The 26,982-nt window shown below is 50.4% G+C and overlaps 2 protein-coding genes and 2 long non-coding RNA genes across 9 annotated transcripts in view; 2 read left to right on the plus strand and 2 right to left on the minus strand.

The window, feature by feature from the left end:
• Window positions 1–1,471: 1,471 nt before the first annotated feature.
• NCF1 (neutrophil cytosolic factor 1) lies at window positions 1,472–15,531 on the plus strand. Of its 2 annotated transcripts, NM_001113220.1 has the most exon segments (11): window positions 1,502–1,573; window positions 5,778–5,858; window positions 8,026–8,101; window positions 8,223–8,388; window positions 9,414–9,469; window positions 11,305–11,427; window positions 11,905–12,012; window positions 12,738–12,855; window positions 14,322–14,429; window positions 15,014–15,159; window positions 15,407–15,531. In NM_001113220.1, coding segments are annotated over 11 exon segments (1,179 nt in total).
• LOC146404394 (uncharacterized) lies at window positions 13,720–20,011 on the minus strand. Its single transcript, XR_014840346.1, has 2 exons — window positions 17,109–20,011; window positions 13,720–16,933 (listed from the first exon to the last, which is right to left on the minus strand). It is a non-coding gene; the product is annotated as an uncharacterized LOC146404394 (long non-coding RNA).
• Window positions 20,012–23,260: 3,249 nt separating this feature from the next.
• The window catches only part of LOC100620992 (general transcription factor II-I repeat domain-containing protein 2), a 55,853-nt gene continuing 52,131 nt past the window's right edge, over window positions 23,261–26,982 (minus strand). For 3 of the 4 annotated variants that reach the window (XM_003354512.5, XM_085016899.1, XM_085016900.1), the window contains exon 16: window positions 23,261–25,070. In XM_003354512.5, coding sequence (XP_003354560.3) covers window positions 23,467–25,070 — 1,604 coding nt within the window. In that variant the 3' untranslated portion in view covers window positions 23,261–23,466. Of the gene's footprint in view, window positions 25,300–26,982 lie in introns of all 4 variants that reach the window. The other variant, XM_085016901.1, reaches the window with a different exon arrangement.
• The window catches only part of LOC102167472 (uncharacterized), a 30,211-nt gene continuing 29,477 nt past the window's right edge, over window positions 26,249–26,982 (plus strand). Inside the window, exons 1-2 of one of the 2 annotated variants that reach the window (XR_014840347.1) lie at window positions 26,249–26,384; window positions 26,862–26,975. This is a non-coding gene — a long non-coding RNA (uncharacterized LOC102167472). The remainder of the gene's footprint in view (window positions 26,385–26,861; window positions 26,976–26,982) is intronic. The other variant, XR_002342329.2, reaches the window with a different exon arrangement.

Below are 26,982 nucleotides of genomic sequence, written 5' to 3' on the forward strand. Positions count from 1 at the left end.
GGTGTCAACAGCATCCTGCAGAAGGTGTGTTTTGCGCCTTCTCACCACCACCAAACCCCCCCCCAACCTGTGCCCCCTGCTTTGTGTCTGGAAAGTTCCCCCATGTCGTATGTGGCCGTTCCCTCCCATTGCTGAGTAGTGCAGCCTTCTGTGCTAGAAGATCCTAGAGGCGTAAATGATCAGAGGAAGGACTTGCAGGGCTGGTGACGCAGGCGTAAGCTGGGAGCGGCGGTAACTGGCGGAGGACTGGCCAAGCACATCTTTCAGAGCAGAGTCGTCTATTCCATGTTCCCTGGATAAAACCCCTCCTCCCAGCTTCACCCCCAGTGGTCCAGGAGGACGTGTGGCTCTCAGGGGCTGCCTGTGCTGATGGCCTTTCCCTCCTCTCTCCATCTTAGAATCTAAGCATCTGGGCCACACACTGGTCCTGCCCGTTTGAGCCTACAGCCAAACTGCCCTGGTCTGAGACCACTTGCTGTGTGACCTCGAATCAGCCGAATCAGCTGAATCAGCTCTACAACCTGAGCCGCCCCAGGCCTCCATCTCCTTGGCCGAGTCCCCAGGCTTTAGTGCGCGGGAGGCCCCATCCTCTCCCCCCACATGCTGCTCCCCTCCTCACACCTGCATCCTAAGTCCCCTTCTGGGCAGAGCTGGGGGCCCCATTTCCCTCAGGAGGGAACCGAAGCGGTTCTGAGGCGCCATCCTTTGATCAGGAGTTGAACTCGGGTCTCAAAGTCTGCGCCGTGGCGAAGGCCCCGGGCCGCACTCGCTCACCCCAGGCTGTGCCCCTGAGGTTCGAACACCCTCCCCTGGAGGAGTCCTCCACTTGGTCCTTCTGTGAATGAGGTAGTTACCAGGTGAATATTTACAGAGGGCCCACCGCCTGCCAGGGGCGTGCCAGGGGCTGGGGCCGGAGCCTTTGACAAAACAGGCCAGACCCTCCTCTCAGGGGCCTCACAGTCTGGTAATGGAAGATACTGTAAAAAATAAAATAGTGCTGAGTACTCCGAATCAAAACAGGAACGAGGGGTGGGAGCCGCATGGGGTTTGGCCATTTGATGTGAAGTTGTCAAGGAAGGCCTCTCCGAGGAGGAAGCCTTGGAGCAGAAACCTGTAGCAGATGAGGCTGGGAGTTTCCGGTGCGGGGAGGTGGGCCAGGTGCAGCGGCTTGTGCAAAGGCCCTGAGGTGGGAGCGGCGGGGCGTGTTTCCGGAACAGGGGGGCCGACGAGGCTGGGCCGGAGGAGCCACGAGGAGAGCGTCGGCCGCGGGGAGGGAAGGCCGGGCATGTCCCCGCACCCCTGCGTGCGTGTGGCTGCCCACGTCCCCCCGCGGGAGCCCGAGGAAGCCCAGAAACCGAAAGAAGCAAAGCCGTATCTGCACGCTCCCTGCCCCCTCCGGCCCCCGCGCCCCGCCGCGACACAGGCGACTTCCTCTTTCCAACCTATTTAAGGCCCAGCCCTGAGTGGCCGGGAGCAGAGGCGGCCGGCGCGCAGCCCAGCCATGGGGGACCCCTTCATCCGCCACATCGCCCTCCTGGGCTTCGAAAAGCGCTTCGTCCCCAGCCAGCACTACGTGAGTACCTGGCGCGGGGCGCAGGTGCGGGTCCCCACGCCGCGCCGGGGCCACGAGCCCGAGACGCGGGCGGCGGAGGGGCGAAGGCGCCGGGTCGGGGCCGAGGCTCCCCGTCTCTGGGTCTCAGTCCGCCCCTTCCCGGGCGGCAGTGCACGTGCGCCCCGCAAAAGATGCGCGCCGCCACCCCCTGTGCGGGGCCGGCGACCTGGCCCTGGCCCACCCATCCCGCTCCCTGTTCCCCGAACCCTCTCCGCGCCCCCCAAGTGTCCCTGCAGCCTCTCTGGGAGGGGGTCCTCGGGAGGGCGGGCAGGAGGTGATCTAGAGTCTCGGCCCGTCCCTGGGGTGGCACCACCACGGGGTGTCAGAAGATTTCCCCACTCCTGCCCTGGGGGACATGCCGGCCCCAAAGGCCCTCTCCTTCCCAACCTTTCCTCTTTAACTTTTAATTTTGAAATAATTTCAAAATTACAGGAATATTGCCCCCCAAATACAAATCACCCCAATCCTCCTTCACCCACGTTTCCTGTCTCTGTTTCTTCCCCTCCATCTGTCTGTCTGACCACCCCCCCACCCCCACCCCCGCTGAATATACATTTTCTCAATCATTTGGGAGTTACTTGGAGAACTTGTATTTCTTAAAATCAAGGACCTTGTCGTACATAACCAAAGGTATCAAAATGAGGAGAGTAACACGAAAGAACACTGCTGTGCCGCCCGCAGACACTGTTTGGATCCCACCAATTGTCCTAGTTGTCCCTCTGTAGAACATTTTTGCGGGGGGGGGGGGGTCCAGAATGCAATCCAGGATCATCTGTGGCATCTGAATTGTCTCTTTGCTGTTTTTCATCTGGGTCAGGCTTAATCAGTCTTTATCCTTTTCATCTGGACCCTTTGAAGAGATGGGGCCAGTTATTCTGTAGAACGCTCCTCGGCTTGCCTGTGTCTGATTCTTTAACCAAGAATCAGACACAGGTTAGATGCTGGAAATGCAGGAGCCCGCCAGGCGATTTTGATTTGTTCTCACACTGGTAGTGTTAACTCAGATCCCTAAGTCCTGGACCTGTCCTCCCCGTGTCTCTGCGGGAGAGGGACCCTTTTCCCCTTTGTAATGACTAACTAACCCGCCTGTGGGCAGCCTTTGTGAATAGGTGAATATCCTGATGGTTACAGTACAGGGAGGACTCTTGCCTGAATCAGATTACTCTAAGGATTGCCAAATAATGGTTTTTAAACACCAGCTGTCCTTCCACATTTATCAATTAACATTTTACTCTAAGGGCGTTCCTTTCTTCCTTTATTTATGTCAGTAGGGGATCCACAGATTCCTAGTTTATTTACTGGGTTATAATTCATTTCTGTCATTACTTACTTTGATGCGCAGGTTGTCCCAGGCTGGCCTCTGTGTTTTTTATTTATTTATGTATTTATTTATTTATTTTTAACCTACTCTGTCTCATTCTTTTTTTTTTTTTTTTTTGGTCTTTTTGTCTTTTTTTCAGGGCCACACCCGAGGCATAGGTGGTTCCCAGGCTAGGGGGTCCAATCAAAGCTGTAGCTGCCAGCCTACACCACAGCCACAGCAATGTGGGATCAGAGCTGCGTCTGCCACCTACACCACCGCTCATGGCAACGCCGGAGCCTTAACCCACTGAGCGAGGCCAGGGATCGAACCTGCATTCTCAGGATACTAGTTGGGTTCGCTAACCGTAGAGCCTGTCATTCTTTGAGCACATTCTTGTGGCACAAGATGGTCCAGCCTCTCCTGGACCCTCCCAGCCCCAGCCCAGACTCCACCATTTTAAGAGCCCTGGTTCTTTTTAGTGGCCATGATATTAGAAACCAAGATATGGACACTAATTGTGCTCATTGCCGCTGAGGTGTCATGGCTCATGGCTGCCCTTTCCGTGGACAGACTGAGGGGAATAGCCATTTCATATCTTTGTTGCCTCTCAGCATTTTATATTTGCAGCTCCTTTATTTCACTGTGAGAACCCTGGCTCTCAACAGGAGCAATATATTTACTCCTCTGTTCATGTCCATATGCACTTGTTTCAGCATAGCTATACCCACCCCACAATTAACAATAAACCTACTCACCTATGAAATCAAATTCAGGTTTTCTTTACTGTTTTTTTTTTTAGTCTTTTTAGGCTGAGAGTAGTAGTGAAAATACTCTAACTAAAAGCTACTAGAGTCTTTTCCATTTTTCTTTAATGTTTAGGTTATTTGTAATTTTTTTGGCTGCACTTGCAGCATGCAGAGGGCATCGAACCCACGCCACAGCTGTAACCAGAGTCACAGCAATGACAATGCTGGATCCTTAACCACTAGGCCACCAGGGAACTCCCTACCCATTTTATATATAGTTAAATTCATGCATTTCTGTTTGTTTCCAACTTTAAAATTAAAAAAAAAAAAAATTCTGGGAGTTGCCATGGTGGCTCAGCAGGTTAGCAACCCGACTAGTATCTATGAGGATGCAGGTTCGACCCCTGGCCTTGCTCAGGGGGCATTGCTGTGAGCTGTGGTGTAGGTCACAGATGCAGCTTGGATCCGGTTGTTGTTGTGGCTGTGGTTTAGGCTGGCAGTTGCAGCTCTGATTCCACCCCTAGCCCGGGAACTTCTGTTATGTCGCATGTGCAGCCCTAAAAGCAAAAAAAAAAAAAAAAAAATCCTTGTTGGAGTTCCCTGATGGCTCAGTGGCTTAAGGGACTGGGCAATGGCGTGGATTGCTGCTGAGACGTGGACACCTTCCCTAGCCCAGGAACTTCTACATGCCACAGATGCCCCCACCAAAAAAAAAAAAAATCCTTGCTGATTTAATTTTATTTCTAAATATGTAAGATATTAGCAAGTTCATCCTTTTAAAGTATACAATGGTATGTTTAAAGTTGTCCAGCTATCACTATAATCTAATTTTCAGAATGTTTTTGGCATCTTCATCCTATTGTTTTTATTCCCTAAGATTTTATTTTGAGAAATTTGAAAAATACAGCAAAGTTGAAAGAATTTTTCAAGACAAAGCAAAACACCCAACCAGTCATAGGCTCCCCAGCTAGATGCCACATTAACATTTTATCTAGTCCTGGCTTTCTCATGTATTCGTCCATCCATCTGTCCACCCATCAACCCATCTTATTTTTGGTGCATTTCAAGGCAAATTGCAATTGCCAGTCACTTTGCCCTAAGTACTTCCGCATGCATGTCACCAACTAGAGGTCAGCATTTGTTTATAGTTGTTTCCTTTTTTGATGTTAAACGAAACCCATAAATCTTAGAGATACATTTGCAGAGTTTTGACGGTGCTTGTCCCTATGTGATCCAAAGTCTCATCAAGAGTCACCCCATCTCACCCCAGTCTTTCCTCCCCATCCCCAGAGGCAACCACTGTCCTCATTTTTCCTCCTTAAATTAGTTAGTTGCTCTTGCTTGCTTGAGAACATCATAGATACGGAACCATATGTAGCCTTTCATGTCTGGCGTCTTTCCCTCAGGATAATGCTTTTGAGATTCATCCACATGGTTGCATGTATCAGTAACCTGTTCTTTTTCACGGCTGCATAGTATTCCCCTAACTATTGTCGGAGGCGTGCTTTTTCTTACCGAGTGCCTTTTTAATAATGGCTTTATTGAGCTATGATCCCTGTACCATATAATTCACCTCTGTGCCACACACAATTCAGTGGTTTTTAGTATAGCCATGGAGTTGCACAACCATCACTACAATTGATTTTAGATTTTCATCACTACCCAAAAGAAACTCCATACCTATTGGCAGTCACTCCTCCCCCCAGCTCCCCCCAGCCCAGCCCAGCCCCTGGCAACCACTAGTCTACTTTCCGTCTCTGTGGATTTGCATCTTCTGGACATTTCACATGAATGGAACCACATGGCTCACTGAGCTCTTGCGTTGTCTGAGCCCAGCCCTTTCGGCATCTTACCTCCTCTTAACATTCACACCAGCCCTAGCAGTCCGGTCCTATTTTGACTGCAATTTGCTGATGAGGAATTTGATTTCATTTGAGAGAAGCTGACCGTCTTGCCCTGGGGTCCTAAGGCCGGAGGCAGCAGCCCGGGGACCCTTTCTGTGGCCCAGCTTACCCCAAAGAGGGCTCTCCCCTCCTATCCCCAGGCCTGTGGCTTCCACCAGGGGGTGGGGGGGCTGCCCAGGCGCACGGCTGAACGACGTTCCCACCATCCCCAGGTCTACATGTTCCTGGTGAAGTGGCAGGACCTGTCTGAGAAGCTGGTCTACCGGCGCTTCACTGAGATCTACGAATTCCACGTGAGTGCCTGAGCCAGGGCGGGGGCAGGGGGGCGCCCCACCCAGCCCCTCCGAGATGGAGGCAGGTGGATGGAGGAGCCTCACAAGCCAGATGGGTCCCCCCCAGGTCCAGTCCACAGGCAGGGAAGTATGGGGGTTCCTGCGCTTCTCCTGTGTGAGAAATTTAAAGGGAAATGCTGGAGTTCCCTGGTGGCTCAGTGGGTTAAGGATCTGGCGTTGTCCCTGCTGTGGCTTGGGTCACTGCTGTGCTGCAGGCTCAGTTCCTGGCCCCCGAACTTCTGCATGCTTCGGCCACAGGCAAAATAAAGTGAAATTCAGATTACTGCAAATAAAACTATCACCAGCCTTAACACAGCCAGCACCTGAATCACAACGGATGTCGCTGGGCCATTGCTGCAAGGCCTTTTTTCACATAAAGGAGATAAAACATTACAAAAGGAGTTCCTATAAAGGTCAGCGGTAACAAACCTGACTAGTATCCGTGCAGTTTCAGGTTCGATGTCTGGCCTCGCTCAGTGGGCTAAGGATCCGGTGTTGCCGTGAGTTGTGGTGTGATAAGAAAAAGACTCCTTCACATCTGCTTTTCTGTCTAGAAGATCTTTTTTTTTTTTTTTTTCATCTTTTTGTATTTTTTAGGGCCGCACCCATGGCATATGGAGGTTCCCAGGCTAGGGGTGAATTGGAGCTGTAGCCACCGGCTTACACCACAGCCACAGCAACGTGGCATTCGAGCCGTATCTGTGACCTACACCACAGCTCACGGCAATGCTGGATCCTTAACCCCCTGAGTAAGGCCAGGAAGTGAACCTGCAACCTCATAGTTCCTAATAGGATTCGTTAACCACTGAGCCACAACAGGAACTCCTGTCTAGAAAAATCTTAAAGCAGATGTTTCCTATCAAGGTCAAAGACACGGCTCGGATCTGGCATTGCTGCGGCTGTGGCGTAGGCTGGTGGCTACAGCCCCACTTTGCCCCGAGCCTGGGACCCTCCATATGCCGCAGATGCAGCCCTAAAAAGACAAAACAGACAGACAAAACATTACAAAAGCAGTGGAGGGCTTGTTTCATCCTATATCCAGTCCCAGCTCCTACTCTGGGGACACACACACACACACACACACACACAGAGTCCAGGAACAACATACAGTTGTGTGGAGTGTGCATTTTCCACAGAGTATAGAAGACCTTGGCGTGCCTTTTGCCTCTTATTGCTGTCACTAGGTTACCTTGTTTTTTTTTTTTTTGTTTGTTTGTTTTTTTTGTCTTTGAACACGGGAAGAGAGGTGGCAGGGGAGGTGAGCAGGGCAGGCAGAGGCAGGTTGTGTAGCACCTTATAGACTCCCATGGAACCTTTGGCTTCCATTTCTCTCTCTTTTTTTTTTTTTTTTTTTTTTTGCTTTTTAGGGCCACACCCTCAGCATATGGAGGTTCCCAGGCTAGGGGTAAAATTGGAGCTGCCACAGCCATGCAGCCTCCGAGCCACATCTGTAACCTACACCACAGCTCCTAGCAACACCAGATCCTTAACCCACTGAGTGAGACCAGGGATCGAACCCCCATCCTCATGGATACTAGTCAGATTCGTTTCCACTGTGCCACAGTGGGAACTCCTTGGTTTCCATTCTGAGTGAGCTGAGGGGCAAGGAGGATTCTGAGCAGAGATGCAACTTACAGAGGCTCCCTCTAAAAAAAAAAAATTAATTCATTTAAAAAGTGGAGTTTGCTGGTGGTGCAGCAGGTTAAGGATGCAGCATTGTCACTGCTGTGGCTTGGGTCTGATCCCTGGCCTGGGAACTTCCACACATCACAGGTGCAACCAATAAGGAAAAAAAAAAAAAAAAAGCAGAGGAGGCTTCCTCTGGACACTGGGTTGAGGGCAGACGAGGCGGGAGAGGGGAGTGACCTAAGAAGGTGGTAGGAATCAGACCTGGTGGCAACTCAGACCAGGGTGGTGGCAGAGGGTGTGGCGAGAACGATCAGATTCCGAATACATTTGGGGAGCAGAACCAAAAGGATTTGCTGGCGGCTTGGATGTGAGGTGGGAGAGAAAGAAACCAGGATGCCGCCAGAAGCTTCTAGCCCAGTCGATTCAAAGGGTATTCAGGTTGCGCTTTTACAGAGCTGTGATGAAAAAAAGACTCCCTCACATCTGCTTTTCTGTCTAGAAAACCTTAAAGCAGATGTTTCCCATCGAGGCCGGGGACATCACCCCGGAGAACAGGATCATCCCCCACCTGCCAGGTGAGGAGGGGGGCCGAGTCACCTGGGCGGGCTCCCCGGTCCTGGCTCCTCTGCGCCCACCCCCTCTGGACTTGACCTGATGTGCTCACTGGTTCTCTGCGCCCCTCCCCGGCCCGGCCAGCCCCGAGGTGGTTTGATGGGCAGCGGGTGGCCGAGAGCCGCCAGGGCACCCTCAGTGAATACTGCAGCGCGCTCATGAGCCTGCCTGTCAAGATCTCCCGCTGCCCCCACTTCCTCAACTTCTTCAAAGTGCGTCCCGACGACCTCAAGCTCCCCGCGGACAGCCAGTGAGTGGCGGGAGAGGGTAGTCGGACCCTGGCCTGGAGGGGGCGGGACTTTCCCCTGGTGACACACCCAGAGCCTGAAGTTCAGAGAGGGCAAGCGACTTGCCCCAAGTCACACAGCGGGAAAGCAGAGGACGCAGGATTCCAACACGGGCCCACGTGACCTGGAACCTCCCTGCCTCCCTGCCAAGTTTCCACCTGGACCCTGAGCCTCGCGGTGCTGGGCGTGGGCTGGGGGTCCCAAGTCCTAGGTCCTTTTCCTGACTCGGCTGCTTGGCGGTGGGGCCTGGAGCCTCCTCAAAGTGGTTTCCACACCTGTGGTGGAGTCGGGAGGGCCAGATGCAGTCGCGGGTCCCATGGAGCATGTTTACAAACTGTGAAGTGCGGAGCCCCCGAGAGGATGTGAAGGGTCTGTTGATTCCTGAGCACATCTCAGCTGCCTGCCCCTCCTCTGTCACCTCATTCTCTGCCTGCCGTCACCCCGGGGGTCTCCTGTATGCAGGGCACCCGAAAGGCTGAGGGACATCTCGAGGGAATGTGCTTTCTGGCTCCAGGCAGGCTGCCGAAACCCTTCTCTCTGTCCCTCCCTGGTCACTGAGTGCCCGGGGAGGCCTGGATGACAGGGGCTCCCATAGACAGACCCACAGCCAGCCAGATACACGGCAGTGCCCCAGCCAGTGCGAATAGGCCCTGAACACACCCCGATCCCGGGCAGGGCGGCTCCCGTGGGTCCACCCCCTGCTGCTTCTCTCCTGAGGCTCCAGCTGAAGGGACAGGCCCGGGAGCCTTCTCCTTTGCACCTGCAGTGGGGGGCAGGGGGAAAGGGGGGCTCCTCCTCTGCCCCACAGGCGAGCTCCTGTTCCTCCCAAGGCCCCCCACCCCCATCCGGGTGCTACCTTCTCTCTGCGGTGGCCCCCACTTCCCACGTTCCCGTTAGGAACATTCCCGGGACGGTCTGTAGGTCTCCTCAGAGCATCCCGTTCCCAGGAGGCCGCTGAGCAGCAAGAGCCCACTGTTCTCTCCTGCAGGGTGAAAAAGCCCGAGACATACCTGATGGCCAGAGATGGCAAGAATAACATTGCAGGTGAGAGGCTGGCAGGCAGCCGAGTGCGGGTCACCCTAAGAGGCTGTTGACGGGATCAGGGACCTTGAGCTTGGGGGGGTGCAGGGAGGAGAGCAGGAGGTGAGAGGGGCTGTGAAATGGTCTTGGTAGCTGCACTGAAGAATCGGGACCTTTGGAAGTTCCCGTTGTGGCTCAGTGGGTTAAGAACCCAACTAGTATCTGTGAGGATGTGGGTTCGATCCCTGGCCTCGCTCAGCGGGTTAAGGATCCGGCGTTGCCACAAGCATGCAGCTCACATCTGGGATTGCTGTGGCTGTGGCTGTCAGCTGCAGCTCCAATTTGACCCCTTACCTGGGACCCTCCATATGTGGCAGGTGCAGCCCTAAAAAGAAAAAAGGAAGAGTGTGGGGTCTTTGCGAATCACCGGACTGTGAAGGGAGCTCACCTCCATGGCTGCAGCACCCAACACGGACCCTGGTTCCCAACAGCCTGGGGGATGTCCTGGTTGAATGAATGAACAGATTTGAGGGCAAAAGTGGCCTTTAGGGGCGACTCAAGGGGCATGATAATATCTAATCTTTATTGCACAGTAATTGTTAACAACGCTAACATTTATCAGGCACTTAGCTTTGCCAGACACTATTTTCAGTGTTTTCCATGTATCAACTCATGCCGTCATCTCTATAACACTAGGATGTAGGTACCACTGTGCCATTAACCTCTTTGATCCTCAGCTGGGCACACTGAGGCTTGATTTAGGTTGAGACTCTTTTTTTTTTTTTTTTTGTCTTTTTGCCTTTTCTAGGTCCGCTTCCCTCGGCATATGGAGGTTCCCAGGCTAGGGGTCGAATTGGAGCTGTAGCCACCGGCCTACACCAGAGCCACAGCAACGCAGGATCCGAGCCGCATCTGCGACCCACACCACAGCTCATGGCAACGCTGGATCCTTAACCCACTGAGCAAGGCCAGAGATTGAACCTGCAACCCTATGGTTCCTCATCCGGTTCATTAACCACTGCGCCACGACGGGAACTCCTTAGGTTAAGACTCTTGCACAAGTATATACAGCTACTAAATGTGGAGCAGGATTTCAAGCAGTCAGTGGGACCAGCCGTGTCTTAGCTTAGGCTGCTGTAACAAAGCGCCCCAGACCGGGCAGCTTCATCAGTAGAAATGCGTTTTCTCATTTTTCTGGAGGCCAGGAGTCTGAGACCAAGGTGTGGGCCTGTCCTCTTGGCTTGCACATGGCTGTCTTCTTGCTGTGTCCTCACATGGCCTTTCCTCTGTGCCTGCAGCCCCCCAGGGTCTCTTCCCATCGTGGCTCAGCAGGTTATGAACCTGACTAGTATCCATGGGGATGCGGGTTCGATCCCTGGCCTCGCTCAGTGGGTTAAGGATCTGACATTTCTATAGCTGTGGTGTAGGCTGGCAGCTGCAGCTACAATTCGACCCCTAGCCTAGGAATTTCCATATGCCGCAGATGCGGCCCTAAAAAGAAAAGAAAAAGAGAAAGAAATGCAGACTCTCAGGCCCCACCAGAGACCTGTGGAATCAGCACCTGTGTCGTAGCGAGATCCCTGGGTGATTCGTGTGCGTGTTAAGAAGGGCTGCTCACTAACCTCATCAAATGAGAAAGAGAATGTGTGTCTGGAACACACTAGGTGCTCAATAAGTGCAGAGCTGTGAAGACCAGCTCGTCTCTGCTGCTCTCCAGGACGCAGGGTGTGTCCGCCCCTGGTGCGCCTGGAGCAGGGTGGGAGGGGAGGCCAGGGCCTGTTCTGGTGGCCCAGACCTGGATCCCACACCTGCCAGGAGGAGACAGCCACAGCATCCGCTTACCCTGCCCCTCACCCCAGACATCACAGGCCCCATCATCCTGCAGACGTACCGCGCCATCGCCAGCTACGAGAAGAACTCACGTTCCGAGATGACTCTGGCCACGGGCGACGTGGTGGATGTCGTGGAGAAGAACGAGAATGGTCAGCCCCCCCGCCGTCCTGCCTGGACCTCCCTCCCCAACCACCAGCCCCCTCCAAGGCTCTGCCCCCGCCCAGGCAGCCCCAGCATCCTCCCTGCCTGGCCCTCGGAGGGACTTTGGCTCCTTTGGGGGCCCTGGCAGTCCTGGCCACACGGCAAGTTACCCTCTCTTGAGAGTGTGCCCCAGGCAGCTGTGGGGGTCTGCACACATCTGGCCTGTGACTGTGCACTAGACCCAGGTGGGCCGGTGAACTTGTCATCACGATGTGTGTGAAGTGAGTTCTGAACTGTAGTTCTGTGACCCCTGTGTGTACCAGGGCGTGGGATTTCGGTGTGGAGAGTGGGGAAGGTGACGTCTCTGAATCCCAGGGTTGGATGCCTGTGGCTCTGCATCCTGACCCCCCCCTCCCCCACCCCCACCGATGGCCGAGGGAGGCTCCAGACCCGCCCTGACTCATTGCCCCGCATCCCCGGCACAGGCTGGTGGTTCTGCCAAATGAAGACAAAGCGTGGCTGGGTTCCGGCATCCTACTTGGAGCCCCTGGACAGTCCTGATGAATCAGAGGATCCAGAGCCCAACTATGAAGGTGCCCCGCCCTCCTCTGCTGCAGGGGTGGGACTATAGAGAAGCCAGAAGTGACTGCCTTGGGGTCAGACCCTCCGGTGGGCTGGGCACAGGGCGAGTCAGGCTGAGACCCCATTGTCTAGGCTGGGGTAGGAGGCGGGGCCCTTGGTCAGGACAGGGGAGATGAGAGGGTACCACAGAGGTGAGTGGGGTGATGAGGTCACCCTGGGACACGTTGCGGGGGGGGGGGCCTGCCAGCCTGGGGCCAGGTCCCCTGCGAAACTGCATGATGAGCCCACCTGAGGCTCAGAAAGGAGGGCTGCCTGGAGGCATCCTGGCTGACCAGAAGGGAGAAACTGGGAGCTCCCAGGCTGGATGTGGTCCATGGAGAGTTGGAAAAAAATCAGTATTGTTTGCTCATATGTGAATAGATTTTATAATTTTATATGGATTTATGGTTCCTTTTTAAAAACTGGAAAAGATAGGGGATGGCAGTTCCACATGCCAACAGTGGGCTAGAGGTGAATAGCTCAGGTGTCACTGGACGGCTACACCTCCTGCCTGGCCAGGTCTCTGCTGTAGGTGGTGGTGGGTGGGAATGGGTGGGCTCCCCTGGGTAGAGTGGGCAGAGGGCAGAAGTCCAGGGGCCCTGCATGAGGAGGGGGGGAAAGCTGGAGGAAGCCCCAGGCCCAGAGAGGAGGGCCCCATGCTAGGTAGACTTTCACACTCTGCCCCTCCCCCCTCCAGGTGAGCCCTACGTCACCATCAAATCCTACACTGCCCTCTTGGAGGACGAGGTGTCCTTGGAGCAGGGGGAGACCATCGAGGTCATTCATAAGCTCCTGGATGGCTGGTGGGTCGTCAGGTAGGAGAGCTGTGCCCTCCCTCTCACCACACCTGCCCCAAGAGTCAGCCTGGCCTGGGGCTGGACCTGTGCGGACTCACTGCTGACCTCGCCGCCTTTCTCTGGGCTGTATCCATTTTAGTGAGGACTCATAATAATTCCTTGTATCTACGGGCTCCATGCCTTTGTCTGAGTGGGTACATTTTTCCTTTGTGACTTGGGGTCATGTCCTCTGATCAGTCTGTCTGTTATTCCTTCTGGCAACACAATTAATTGTTGTACTGTTTCTATTTGCTGGCTGATAGAGCAAACCCTGTCATCCTTTTTACTTTTTTTTTTTTTTTTTTTTGGTCTTTTTGCCTTTTCTAGGGCCGTTTCCACGGCATATGGCGGTTCCCAGGCTAGGGGTCTAATTGGAGCCGTAGCCACCAGCCTATGCCAGAGCCACAGCAACGCAGGATCCAAGCCACATCTTGGATCCCCAACCCACTGAGCAAGGCCAGGGATTGAACCTGCAACCTCATGGTTCCTAGTTGGAGTCATTAACCACTAGGCCACGAAGGGAACTCCCCTTTTTACTTTTAAATCCTTCTTTGTAATTTACATCCATTTACTCCTCCAAGTGGATGTGGGAACACGAATTCCTCCCCCTGTTCTGGAGGAAGCAGAATCCCAGGGTCTTGCACACGCTTTCAGTGTCCTGAGTCACAGGGCCCATCTTTGACCCCAGCGGGACTGTGGCCACAACAACCCCATCAACCTGGGTCTGGGCTGGGGGCTCTGAAGCAGGACTTCTCAACCTTTTAGACCCAAATTCGGTTAACCCCCATCATGTACCCCTGAGAAAATATTTGTGATTTTTCTGGCAGCTAAGAAGAATCAGAGTTTTACTGAGTGGAGTGTGTATTATGCCAAGGCTGTTGTATTTTACGACCAAATGTATTAGTGAGAATACAAAGAAAAATCTTTTCAACAAAGTGTGTGTTAGAACAACTGGATATCTCTATGGAGAAGGGGGGAAAAAAAAAAAAAGAAAAGAAAAGAAAGAAACTAGACCCTTGCCTCACACCATACAACTTTGGGACAGATTACAGATTTTTACCAAGCACCAAATCTAAGAAGCTTTTGGAAGAAAGCGTAGGGGACTTGGTGACTTGGAGGTAGGCAGTGCTTTCTTAGGACACAGCAGGCAATCACCATAAAAGAAAAAACGGACATATACAAAATTGCAGATGTTTTATAGCAAACACACGTCCCTGGGGAAATGGATGGGCTTTCTTTCCCTCCCAGTGTCACAACTGGGAAGGCCTGTGTGGCAGAGATGAGGAAACGGAGGCACACAGGTGCAGGCCTGGTGTGGGTTGCCCTGTTGGCAACCTCCCAGTTGCCTTGACCCCAGCTGTTTAGAGGGAGCCTTGGCCCCAGGTCTGAGGCCCCACCCTCATCCCCTCCACCGCGTAGGCCTCAAAGGGCGGCCTCTGTTGCAGGAAAGAAGACATCACAGGTTACTTCCCATCCATGTACCTGCAGAAGGCAGGACAGGACGTAGCCGAGGCCCAAAGCAAGATCAAGAGCCGTGGAGCACCGCCCCGGAGGTGAGCGGGTGTCCCTTGGAACAGTGGGGCGGGCTGGGCGGGACTGCGGAGGGTGAATCACGGCTGTCTCCCTCTGGGGGTCCAGGCCCCCAGCGCTGGGGCAGGGGACGTGGGTCAGGGGCGCCCAGCCTGCAGTGGGAGGCAGCACCCTCACTGGATAGAGGCTGGCACGCCCTACCCCAAGGCGAGGCTGGCACAGGGCAATAGGAAAGCAGGGATGCGAGGTGGAGGTGAAAGTGTCCTGGAGTCGCTGGGCTGGCCTGTGAGGGCTGTGGCAGTCTGCAGGGCTTCCTGTGGCGGGGGCGGACTGAAGGCTGGCGAGGGCTTTTGGAAGTAGACCTGGGCTCTGTATTAGGGCAGGGGTCTGCGAGGTGCAGGGCGGTCGCCTTCAGGCCCCGGCCCTACCGAACGCTTACCCTACCCCTCCCCTCCGTTCTCACCCACCCCATCTCCCCCTGCCGCTCCCCACTTTCTTGGGCTAATCGTTGGACCCCAGAGGGGGCCATGAGAGTCCTCTCGGGCAGGGACACGGGAGGGGCAAGAATGCCAGGCGCTGACCAAAGTCCCTGTCCTTCTGGGCCCAGGTCCTCCATCCACAACGCGCACAGCATCCACCAGCGGTCGCGGAAGCGCATCAGCCAGGACGCCTATCGGCGCAATAGCGTTCGTTTTCTGCAGCAGCGCCAGCGTCAGCCGCGCTCGGGGCCTCAGAGAGCGGGGAATCCATTGCGTGAGTGTGGGGAGGGGTCTGGAGGCGGGGCTTGAGCCTGGGGGCGGGGCCAGGGCGGTACCAGGAGAGGAGGGAGCTGGCCAGCTTCAATGGGGGTGATGAGAGACCGGGTCAGGGGTGGGGCTGGATAATTGGGAGTGAGTCCTTGAGGGTGAGGGGTGGCCTGAAGTGTTAAGAGAGGCAGGGCTGAACAGGTGGGGCAGGGCAAAGGGCAGGACGGGCCTCACCTGGCACTGTCCACCGGCAGAAAAGGAGCAGCCCAAGACCGAGCGCCCCAAGCCGCAACCAGCCGTGCCCCCGAGGCCCAGCGCCGACCTCATCCTGCACCGCTGCAGCGAGAGCACCAAGCGGAAGCTGGCATCCGCTGTCTGAGGCTGCGTGGTGCTCTCCCCACCTCCAGCCCCTCCCTGTATATACATGTATAGAGCCTGAGGTTTGGCAGCAGAGGGGAGACCCTGGCCCTACCCCATCTGGCTATTCGCCCGTCCTGAATAAATGTTGCTTGGAGTGTACCCATGCTTCGAAGTCATGCAGTGGGCTGGGCAACACACTTGGTATTTCTAGAATTAGAACGGAAGGCTGTAAGCTCTGCTGGGGGAAGTTGCAAGAACTGAGGTCTGGTTGTGTACTTCCCCGGCCTTGGCCAAGACTAAGTTTGCATAAGACCAAGTGCAAGAGGAAACCCCAGCCTCCTCTGGCCGTTTGGACAAACTGTCTGCTTGAACTCCAGCCTCACTGCAGAAGAAGAGTGGGCACAGTGCACATTTGAGAGGTGTGGGACAGGTGACCTTGTGTGTGCACCTTAACTGCCCCAAAAATTCTAACTTAAGTATAGGGAGACACGCTTTAGATGTAAGGACATAACGGAAACAAAGTGAAGGGATGGAAAAAGATACTTCATGCAAATGGAAACTGAAAGAAAGCTGGAGTGGCTCTACTTAGAATAGACTTTATAACAAAGACTGTAATAAGAGCCAAAAGCATCCCATAATACTAAAAGGGTCACTCCAGTTAGAGGATATAACATTTGTAAATATTTCTGCACCCAACATAGGAGCACAGAGTTCCTGTTGTGACTCAGCAGGTTAAGAATCTGGCTAGTATCCATGAGGATGCAGGTTAGATCTTTGGCCTCGCTCAGTGGGTTAAGGATCCACTGTTGCTGCAAGCTGCAGCGAAGGTCACAAATGTAGCTCAGATCCCAAGTTGCTGTGGCTGTGGTGCAGGCTGGCAGCTGCAGTTCTGATTCGACCCCTAGCCTGGGAACTTTCATATGCCACGGGTGCAGCCCTAAAAAGAAAAAAAAACAAAAACAAAAAAACCCATAGGAGTAATAACATATATAAAGCAAGTATTAACACACCCAAAGGGAAAAGTAGCATTACAACAAGAGTGGGGGACTTTAATACCCCACTTATATCAGTGGATCGGTCATCCAGAAAGAAAATCAATACAGAAATTTCATCTTAAAACACATGTTAGATCAGATGGACTTAACAGCTATTTAAAGAACACTGTATCCAAAAGCAACAGAGTACAAATTCTCTTCAAATACATATGGAACATTTTCCAAGCAAGATCATAAATTAGATCACAAAACAAGGCTTAATAAATTTAAGAGGATTTGAAGTCATAGCAAGCATTCTTTTCACCCTGATGGTATGAAACTAGAAATTAATTACATGAAGAAAGACTCACAAACATGTGGAGATTAAACAAATTATGAGCAACCAATGGGCCAAAGAAGAAATCAAAAGAGAAATTTAAAAAAATACTGTGATACACAACTTAGAATAGATTTACAAGGAGATCCTGCTGAATAGCATTGAGAACTATGTCTAGATACTCATGTTGCAACAGAAGAAAGGGTGGGGGAAAAATGTAATTGTAATGTATACATGTAAGGATAACCTGACCCCCTTGCTGTACAGTGGGAAAAAAAAAAATACTGTGATACAAATGAAAATGGAAATGTAACATCAAAATTTATGAGATGCAAAGTAGTTCTTGGAAGTTCATAGCAATAAATGCCTACTTAAATAAGAAAAATCTCAAGCTAAATCTACACCCTAAGAAATTAGAAAAAGAAGAGCAAATGAAGCCCAAAGTTAGAAGAAAGGAAGTAACAAAAATTAGAGTAGAGGAGTTCCCGTCGTGGCTCAGCGGAAACAAATCTGACTAGTGTCCATGAGGATGCAGGTTCGATCCCTGGCCTTGCTCAGTGGGTCGGCGATGCCGTGTTGCTGTGACTGTGGTGCAGTCCAGCAGCTGTAGCTCTCATTTGACCTCTAGCCTGGGAACCTCCATATGCCACAGGTGCAGCCCTAAAGAGCAAAAACAAAACAAAACAAAAACCAAAAAAAAAACCCAAAAATAATTGGGGCAGAAATAAATATAGAAAAGACAACAGAAAAGGTCAAGGAAACTAAGAGCTGGTTATTTGAAAAGATAAAGAAAACCGACAAAGTTCTAGCTAGACTCACCAAGAAAAAAAGACAGTGGACTCACATAAAATCAGGAATAAAAGAGGAGATGTTATAACTGATACCACAGAAGTATAAAGGATTACAAATGATTGCTATGAGCAATTATATGCCAAACTAGAAAAAAAATGCATAAGTTGGCCAACCGAGAAGAAATGGATAAATTGCTAGAAACACACAACCTACCAACACCGAATCATGATGAAAAAGAAAATCTGAACAAACCGATGACGAGCAAGGAGACTGAATCAGTGATGCAAAAACCTCCCACAAACAAAAGTCCAGGACCAGACATCCTTACAGGTGAATTCTACCAACTATTCAAAGAAGAATTAATACGAACCTCAAACTCTTTCAAAAAACCAAAGAGAGAGGACCTCTTTCAAACGCATTTTATGAGGCCAGCAATAGCGTGATAGCAAGACCAGGAAAGGATGCCATGAAAAAAGAAAATTAAGGCCAGTATTCCTGATGAACATAGATGCAAACATCAAAAAAAAAACCAAACCAAAACAAAACAAAACAAAAAAAGTATGAGCAAACAGAGTTCAACAATACCTTCAAAGGATTACACACCATGATCAAGTGGGATTTATCCCAGGGATGCAGTTGATGGTTCAACATCCACAAACGAGTCAATGATACACTATATTAACCAACTGAAGGATAAAAACATATGATCAGCTCAATAGATGCCGAAAAAGTATGTGACAAAATGCAACACTCGTTTATGATAAAAACTGGCAACAAAGTGAGCATAGAGGGAACTTACCACGACACAGTAAAGGCCTTATGTGACAAGCCCATAACTCATGTCGTATTCAATGGTGACAAGCTAAAAGCTTTTCCTCTAAGATTAGGAGCAAGACTAGGATGCCTGCTCTCACACCACTTTTGCTCAACATAGTATCAGAAGTCTTAGCCAGAGAATTTGGGGCGGGGGGAGAGAAAGGCAATCAAGGACATCCAAATTAGAAAGGAAGAAGAGGAGTTCCCGTCGTGGCTCAGTGGTTAACGCATCCGACTAGGAATCATAAGGTTGCCGGTTCGATCCCTGTCCTCGCTCGGCGGGTTGATGAGCCGGCATTGCCATGAGCTGTGGTGCAGGCTGGCGGCTACAGCTCTGAATAGACCCCTAGCCTGGGAACCTTCATGTGCCATGGGTGCGGCCCTAGAAAAAACAAAAAGACAAAAAAAAAAAAAAAAAAAAAAGGAAGAAGATGACATGACATATATAGAAAACCCTAAAGACTCTATCAAAAACTCTTAGTACTGGGGTTAAGGATCCAGTGTTGTGCCACTGCTGTGGCATGGGTTTGATTCCTAGCCCTGGAACTTTCACCTGCCATGGGTGTAACCCCCCCACTCCAAAAACCCTCTTAATCCTAATAAACAAATGTATTCAAGTTGGAGGATACAAAATCAGTTTACACAAACATCTCTTGTTCCTTGACAGTTACAACCAACTGTAAGAAAGAGAAACTATCAGAGGACAATGCCGTTTACAATTGCATCAAAACAAGAAAATACCTAGAATAAATTTAACCAAGCAGGTGAAAGAATTGTATACTGAAAACGATGAGACATTAATGAAAGAAACTGAAAGAGAAGTATCTTGTTAAAACGGCCATACTACCCAAAGCAATATACAGATTCAGTGCCATCCCTATCAAAATTCTAATGGGATTTGTCACAGAAATAGATCAAACAATCCTGAAATTTGTATGGAACCACAAAAGACCCCAAAGAGCCAAAGCCATCCTGAGAAAAAGGAATAAAGATGGAGGCATCACATGCCCCAATCTCAAACTATGCTACAAAGTACAGTAATTAAAACAGTATGATATTGGCATTAAAACAGATGCAATGGAACAGACCAGAGAGCCCAGAAATAAACCCCCACATACATGGTCAGTTAATTTACAACAAAGGGGCCAAGGATATATAATGAGGAAAGAACAGTTTTCAATAAATGATGCCTGGGAAACTGGACAGCCACATGGAAAAGAGTGAAACTGGACCACTATCTTATACCATACACATGTGCGCTCACACATGCGCACGCACACGCACACACACATGGATTAAGACTTGACTGTAAGACCTGAAACCATAAAACTTCTAGAAGAAAACACATGGGTCTTGGCGATTGATGTTCTGAATCTACACCAAAAGCAAAAACAACGAAAACAAAAATAAACAAGTGGGACTACATCAAACCAAAAAACTTGTGCACAGCAAGATGAAACAATAAGATGAAAAGGCAGCCTATTGAATGGGAGAAAATAACCGCAAAGCATATATCGGATAAGGGGCTAATAGCCAAAATATCTGAAGAACTCATGTAACTCGATATTCAGAAAACCCCCAAGCAACCCAGTTAAAAATCGATGAACTGAACAGACATTTTTCCAAAGCAGACAGAGAGATGACCAACTCGTTCGTGAAAAGATGCTGAACATCATTCATGCAGGGAAATGCAAATCAAAACCTTGATGAGATACCACCTCATACCTGTTATATAGCTATTATCAAAAAGGCAAGAAAGCACAAGTATTGACAACGATGTGGAGAAAAGGGGACCCTCCCACACTGTTGGTGGGAATGTAAATTGGTGCAGCCACCATGGAAAACACTCTGGAGGTGCCTCAAAAAATTAAAACTAGAACTACCGTATGATGCAGCAGTTCGACGCTGGCTATTACCTGAAGACAGCGAAAACACCAATTTGAAAAGATCATCTTCCCCTCATGTTCCCTGCAGCATCATTTACAACAGTAAACATATGGAAACGACTTAAGCATCCATCAACAGATGTATGGGCGAAGAAATTATGGCATAGGGAGTTCCTGTTGTGGCTCAGTGAAAACGAATCCGACTAGCATCCATGAGGACGTGGGTTTGATCCTGGGCCTCGCTCAGTGGGCCAGGGGATCTGGCATTGCCATGAACTGCATTGTGGGGTGCAGACACACCTGGATCCTGCATTGTTGTGGCTGTGGTATAGGCCAGCAGCTGTAGCTCCGTTTGGACCCCAGCCTGGGAATCTCCATATGCTGTGGGTATGGCCCTAAAGAGCAAAAAACAAAAACAAAAACAAAACCCCCCAAAACAAACAAAAAATGGCATAAATATACAGTGGAATATTATTTAGCCCTGAAAAAAATAAAATCTTGCCCCTTATAACACAATGGATGAACTTTGAGGGCAGTATGCTAAGTGAAATAAGCCAGAGAAAGACAAATACTGTACTCTGTCTCTTATATGTGGAATCTTAAAAAATAAAAACTAAAAAATAACCAAGCTCTTAAATACAGAGAATAGATTGGCAGTTGCAAGAGGCAGGGGTTGGGGAAGGGTGGGAGAAACGGGTGAACTATTATTTATTTGGCTTAGTTTAAATAAATTGGATAAAAACGTTTTTAATTTTTTTTTTTTTGTCTTTTTGGGGCTGCCCTTCAGCATATGGAGGCTCTTAAGCTAGCAGCTGAATCAGAGCTGTAGCTGCCAGCCTGGGCCACAGCCACAGCAAAGTCAGATCCCATCCACGTCTGCAACCTACACCACAGCTCACGGCAATGCCACATCCTTAATCCACTGAGCAAGGCCAGGGATTGAGCCCTAGTCCTCATGGATCCTAGTCAGATTCGTTTCCTCTGAGCCACGACAGGAACTCCTGGATAAAAAGTTAAAAAAAAAAATTTAAAAAAAACCTGGAAAATAACAGAACACTGTAAACCAGCTATAATGGAAAAAATATAAATCATTATAAAAACTAAAAAAAAACCCAAAAAACCCTGGAAAATAAATGGAGTTCCCTGGCAGCTCAGCAGGTTAAGGATCTGGCATTGTCACTGCTGTGGCATGGGTTCTATCCCTGGCTCAGGAACTTTCCCATGCTGCAGGCGTAACAAAAAAAAAAGAAAGAAAGAAAAAAATAAAGACAAGAAAAAAGAAAAAAAAGAAACTGGCAGATATAAACAGGAGAATATAATTGATCTTTCTAGATTCAGTTGAAAATAGCAGTCCTGGGGCCATTGTTAAGGCACGGAGTAGGCACAGGAAGTTGGTCATCTACCCAGTTTTTACTCCCAGAGAAACAGGGGCGGTCTTGGCTAACAGCTGTAAATATTCAGTGAAGAACAACAGTCAGTTTCTCACACACACAGAGAACTGTGATTTAGCTACAGGGAGGGGGCACCTCTGATTATTCACCAAGACCCTGCCCAGTTCGGAGGTTGTACCAGAAAGCAATTATTCCCTGATGAACAGCTCCTTGCTGCCCCCCAGCTCTGCGGCCAGCCCACTGCCTCCAAGTCCTTTCTCCAAATGCGAAGACACTAGGGTACACACTGGAGCTGCAAATGTTGTAAAAGGGAGTTCCTGGTGTGGCATGATGGGATTGGCAGTGTCTTGGGAGCACCGGGATGCAGGATCAATCCCTGGCCTCGCTCAGTGGGTTAAGGATCGAGCGTTGCCGAAGTGTCACTTAGGTTACGACTATGGCTCAGATTTGATCCCTGGCCTGGGAGCTCCATGTGCTACGGGATGGCCAAAAAGGGAAAAAAAAAAATCTTGTACAAGATGCAGCTTTTCCTGAAGGCCATGGGTGGCCTGGAGAGCTTCTTTTCCTGTGTGGGAAGCAGCATGTGAGGCTGGACAAGGCTGGTGGCTTAGAGGTAAGAGAAGGATGCACTGGGACAGGTGCCTCTCAAGAGAATTCTTTGACCATCAAAGGGTTAAGAGAGCCTTGAGAAAAATCACTGGGCCCTTAACTGTATTTGCTTTTCACCATATCATGGAAAATCCTCCTTCTTAGAAAATACGCTCTTGAAAATCTAGGGTTAAAAGAGGTATGTAACTTTCCCTCAAAAGGCTCAGAAAAAAAGCTATGCACACGCATTTATACACAAATTATAGATAGTCATAGACATTCATTTACACGCACCTATAGGCAAAGTTGTACACACACACACACACACACACACTTACACATGGGGTGAGAGGAGAGCAAACAAATGATAAACAGGGCCAAAATGTAATAATATGAGAGTCTGGCCAAAGGGCAGTAAGTCTTCTTCATGCTATTTTCATTTCTGCACCTTTTCTATACATTTGAAATTATTTCAAAATAAAGTTTAAAAGAAAGCCTTCAATCCTCACGTTAATCTTTGAAAGCCCCTGAAAGCCTATATTTGTTTTGAAGATTTTCCTTCCTTTTTTTTTTTTTTTTTTTTGACTGCACCCACAGCAGGCAGAAGTTCCTGGGTCAGGGATTGGACCCCAAGCCCCAGCAGTGACAATGCCAGATCTCTAACTGCTAGGCCACCAGGGAACTCCGAGGATTTTCCATTTTAAGTCCTACCTTTTTGGATTCGTGTGGAGGTGCAGACAGGAAATGCACGGACGCCACGGGACGGGAAGATGTCTCTAAAGTGATTTTCTTTCAACTTGGAAGCACGTGCAGTGCCTCCGGCTGCGATGCACATAAATGCGCGGGTACATACACCCTCGGGGCGCATGGGCCCCCATTTCTGTGGATTGATTTAAACTTCAGGATGCAGTCCCAGTGCCAAGAGGGAAAGAGGCCACGCATAAGAAGACTCAACGACCAGAAATACGAGAAACTTTCTTGATTTTTACTGGGCCGTGGGGAAGCACAAAATGTCATACAAACAGGTCTGATACCGCAAATGGTATTTCCAAGTCAAGGTGGAAAAAAACGGAACGCCAGAAAAATGTAAGAACTCATTTGCTCATCTGACAACCTGCGGCCCTAGTGGCGTCTAGGCTTCCGGGGCCCAGGCACCCTGCGGGGGCGAGGTCACGTGGCGATGTGGAGGACGGAATCCCACCGGGAGTCCTTTAACTGGGAGCAGTATTCCGTCTTACTCAGTTTCATGATGGAGAAGAGCTGCTCGCAAACGTAGGTGCTGCCAAACATGGACAGGATCTTGGCGCAGTGGGTTCTGTACTTGGGGTAGCTGCTCCAGAGGTATTTGTAGAACTCCGGTATTCCGACCTTGTCGTATTTGGTTTTCAGGACCGTGTTGCACTGCAGGTCAATCACCTCCATCTGCAGCGCTTCCTGAACGCTCTCGATCTTCACGGAGAAGGGGGAGCTGAACAGGGTCAGTTCCCTTTCGTAGAGTTTGAAATCGGACAGCCTTTTCTGGAACTCGGCCTTGAGCGCCACGATGTTGGGGATATAGTTGAGGCCGTCGCTTTCATTTCTGGACACCGATTTCAGGGTGGGAAAGTGCGCCAGGTTATTCCTGGCCAGATGAGTTTCCCAAAGGCACAGCTTGGCCAGAAAGGCCCGAATCAGGTCGTACATCTGCGTCACGATTTGGGAGTGTCCTTGGAGCGAGAGGTTCAGCGTGTTCAGATGCATGGTCATGTCCACCAGGAAGGCCAGGTCTTTGATCCAATCCGCAGAGCTCAGCTGAGGCAGGGGCTTGCCTCTGGAGGACATGAAGGAATCGATTTCTTCCAGCGATTCGAAGAACCTCTTCAGCACCAGCCCTCGGCTGAGCCACTTGATCTCGGTGTAGTAGAGAAGGCTGCCGTACTGGCTGTCCAGCTCGTAGAGCAAAGTGGTGAACTCACGGTGGTTCAGTCCGCGGGAGCAGATCCAGTTCACGGCGTTGACGACCACGCTCATGATGTGGTCCATCTTCAGCTTCTGAGCGCAGAGCGATTCCGGGTGAATAATGCAACAAACGGACTTCAGGTCGGAGCCCTTGCAAACCGTCGCCACCTTGGACTTCAGTTTTGTGACAAGCCCGTCGTTGGCATCGACCATGGCGGGGGTGCCGGTGGAGGCCACGCTTACCAGTTTCGCCCAGTCGATATTAAACTTTTTAAGACTTTTCTCCACACGCAGAAAGATCTCATTTGCAGACTTTGTGCCGGTCATGGGCACCGTGTCCAAAAGCTCTTCGGAGACGTCGAAATTCTCATCGACGCCTCGGATGAATATGGCCAGCTGGGTGGTGTTATTGATGTCTGTGATCTCGTCGATGGCGATGGAATAGGCCACAAAGGATCTGATCTTCTCACGTAACTTCTCCCATAAGTTCCCGGCCACATCTTCTACAGGCTGGACGGCAGCTTTTTCCCTGGGACTCGCGTTGGCCAAGCCTTGTTTTCGCTCGGGACTCACCAGGTCCGAGGACCCTAAGAGGTACTTTCTGAGCCCCTTCTTGAGCTCGCGGAGCTTCTCGTCGCGCATGCGCTCGGTGTACTGGTCGTAGTGCTTGCTGTGGTTGGTTTGATAGTGGCGTCGCAGGTTGTATTCCTTGGACACCGACATGCTCTGTTTGCATATCAGACACGTAGGGATGTTCTGCACTTCCACGAAGAAATAGGCTCGCTCCCACTTTTCTTGAAAGACACGGCCCTCTTGGTCTATCTTTCTCTTGCCCACTTTCGATAGAGACAGGGAGACAAGAAAGAGTTCACGTTTGTCTAAAGGATTAGAAAAAACATCAGCCAGGAGTCCCCGCTCTGGCGCAACAGGATCGGGCGGTGTCTTGGGAGCCCTGGGACGCAGGTTCGATTCCCCGGCCCCGGACAGTGGGTTAACGATCCGGCGTGGCCACAGCTGCAGCGTGGGTCGCAGTGGCGGCTCCGATCTGATCCCTGGCCCCGGGAACTCCATATGCCGCGGGGAGGCAAAGAAAAAGAAAGAAAAAAGAAAACCACCAGTAAGAGCAGGATGACAAATGCAAGGGAAAATGTGGGTGGCGAGGGTGGGGGGGGGTATGGTTAGTGGTTACCTGGAGAGTGACCCGCCCTCCAGAGAGGGAAGCAGGACACCCAGGGGCAGCAAACTGCTGCCAGAGGGAACGTGCCCCTTCCTGGCCAGATCTTCAGGTTTCTAAAGTAAACTCGGAAATGAATTTTTATGAAAAAGTCCCTGGTTTTCCAACATTGGCTTCAATTCTGATTCTTTTTTTTTTTTTAATTTATTTTTCATTTTTTTGTGGCCTTGCAGTACACAGGGTTCCCCTGCCACGGGATCAGATCGGAGCAGCAGTTGTGACCTAAGCCACAGCTTGTGGCAATGCCGGATCCTTAACCCACTGTGCCAGGCTGGGGATTAAACCTGCACCCTAGTGCTCCAGAGGCTCTGATCTGGTGATGCCACAGCTGGAACTCCTCAGTCCCCTTTTTAAAAGTAGATGAGGAGTTCCCGTCGTGGCGCAGTGGTTAACGAATCCGACTAGGAACCATGAGGTTGCCGGTTCAGTCCCTGCCCTTGCTCAGTGGGTTAACGATCCGGCATTGCCGTGAGCTGTGGTGTAGGTTGCAGACGCGGCTCGGATCCCGCATTGCTGTGGCTCTGGTGTAGGCTGGCGGCTACAGCTCCGAATGGACCCCTAGCCTGGGAACCTCCATATGCCGTGGGAGCGGCCCAAGAAATAGCAAAAAGACAAAAAACAAACAGACAAAAACAAACAAACAAACAAAAAAATAAAAGTAGATGAGACATCTTTGGTGAGGTTCAGCAAGTGGCTGTGTTTGCTCCACCTGGTTTAAGTAGGAGTGATTTGAAAGCCTATCTGCATTTTAACATATCCTTTTTTTATTTGATTTTCAAGAGAACTTTGAAATAACAGCAGGGTTTGAGCACAGAGGGCGCATGATTTACCTGCTGTGAGCCCTGAAAGACACTGATGAGAGCCACAGAACCTCATACAACCTGGTTTAAATGGAAAGAAACTGCCCACGATGCAGGTGAGCTTGACTTCAAGGGAACAGAGGTATAAAAATTCACTTTGAGAAAATGTAGGCACAGACAGAAGCCAATTTAGTGGTTGCCTGGGGTTAGGGCTGGGAATGGGAAAAGACTAAAAATGGGTAGGAGGACCCTGTTGGGGGGATGATGGAAATTTCTGGTAATAGATCGTGGTGATAGTTGCAAAACTCCATATATTTACTAAAAATCATGGGATTGTGTAGAGTTTACACAAGTAAATAGTATGGTATGTAAATTATGCCATAATAAAGCTATTAAAAATGTAAAAAGCCATTTGGCAACCAGATGAGTTTAGGAATAATAATGTGCATTTTAAAAGAACGCTTTAGTTTCCAATGTTTAAATGAGGTTCTCTAGTGACTCAAAATCTTGGGACCATCTCTACATCGTCTGCTTTTTTCTTTCTTTCTAGAGGTACCTTTTTTCTTAACTTTTTTTTTTTGGCTTTGACCAAGGCATGTGGAAGTTTCCAGGCCAGGGATCAAACCTTAGCCACAGCAGTGACCCAAGCCACTGCGGTGACAATGCTGGATCCTCAACCCACTGGCACCCCAAGAGAACTCCAGGAGGTACTTC

The sequence above is a fragment of the Sus scrofa genome, chromosome 3 (genome assembly GCF_054392235.1).
Source record: "Sus scrofa isolate SSC_HxYL_T2T_F1_AM1 chromosome 3, Sscrofa_HxYL_maternal_Yorkshire_Landrace_v2.0, whole genome shotgun sequence".
Taxonomy (NCBI): domain Eukaryota; kingdom Metazoa; phylum Chordata; class Mammalia; order Artiodactyla; family Suidae; genus Sus; species Sus scrofa.

Coding starts and splice junctions, on each gene's coding strand:
- NCF1 (XM_085015322.1), top strand. CDS start 1,502: ATGGGGGACCCCTTCATCCGCCACATCGCCCTCCTGGGCTTCGAAAAG. Junction 1,574..5,777: donor TCGTCCCCAGCCAGCACTAC/GTGAGTACCTGG, acceptor CACCATCCCCAG/GTCTACATGTTCCTGGTGAA. Junction 8,389..9,413: donor AAGCTCCCCGCGGACAGCCA/GTGAGTGGCGGG, acceptor TCTCTCCTGCAG/GGTGAAAAAGCCCGAGACAT.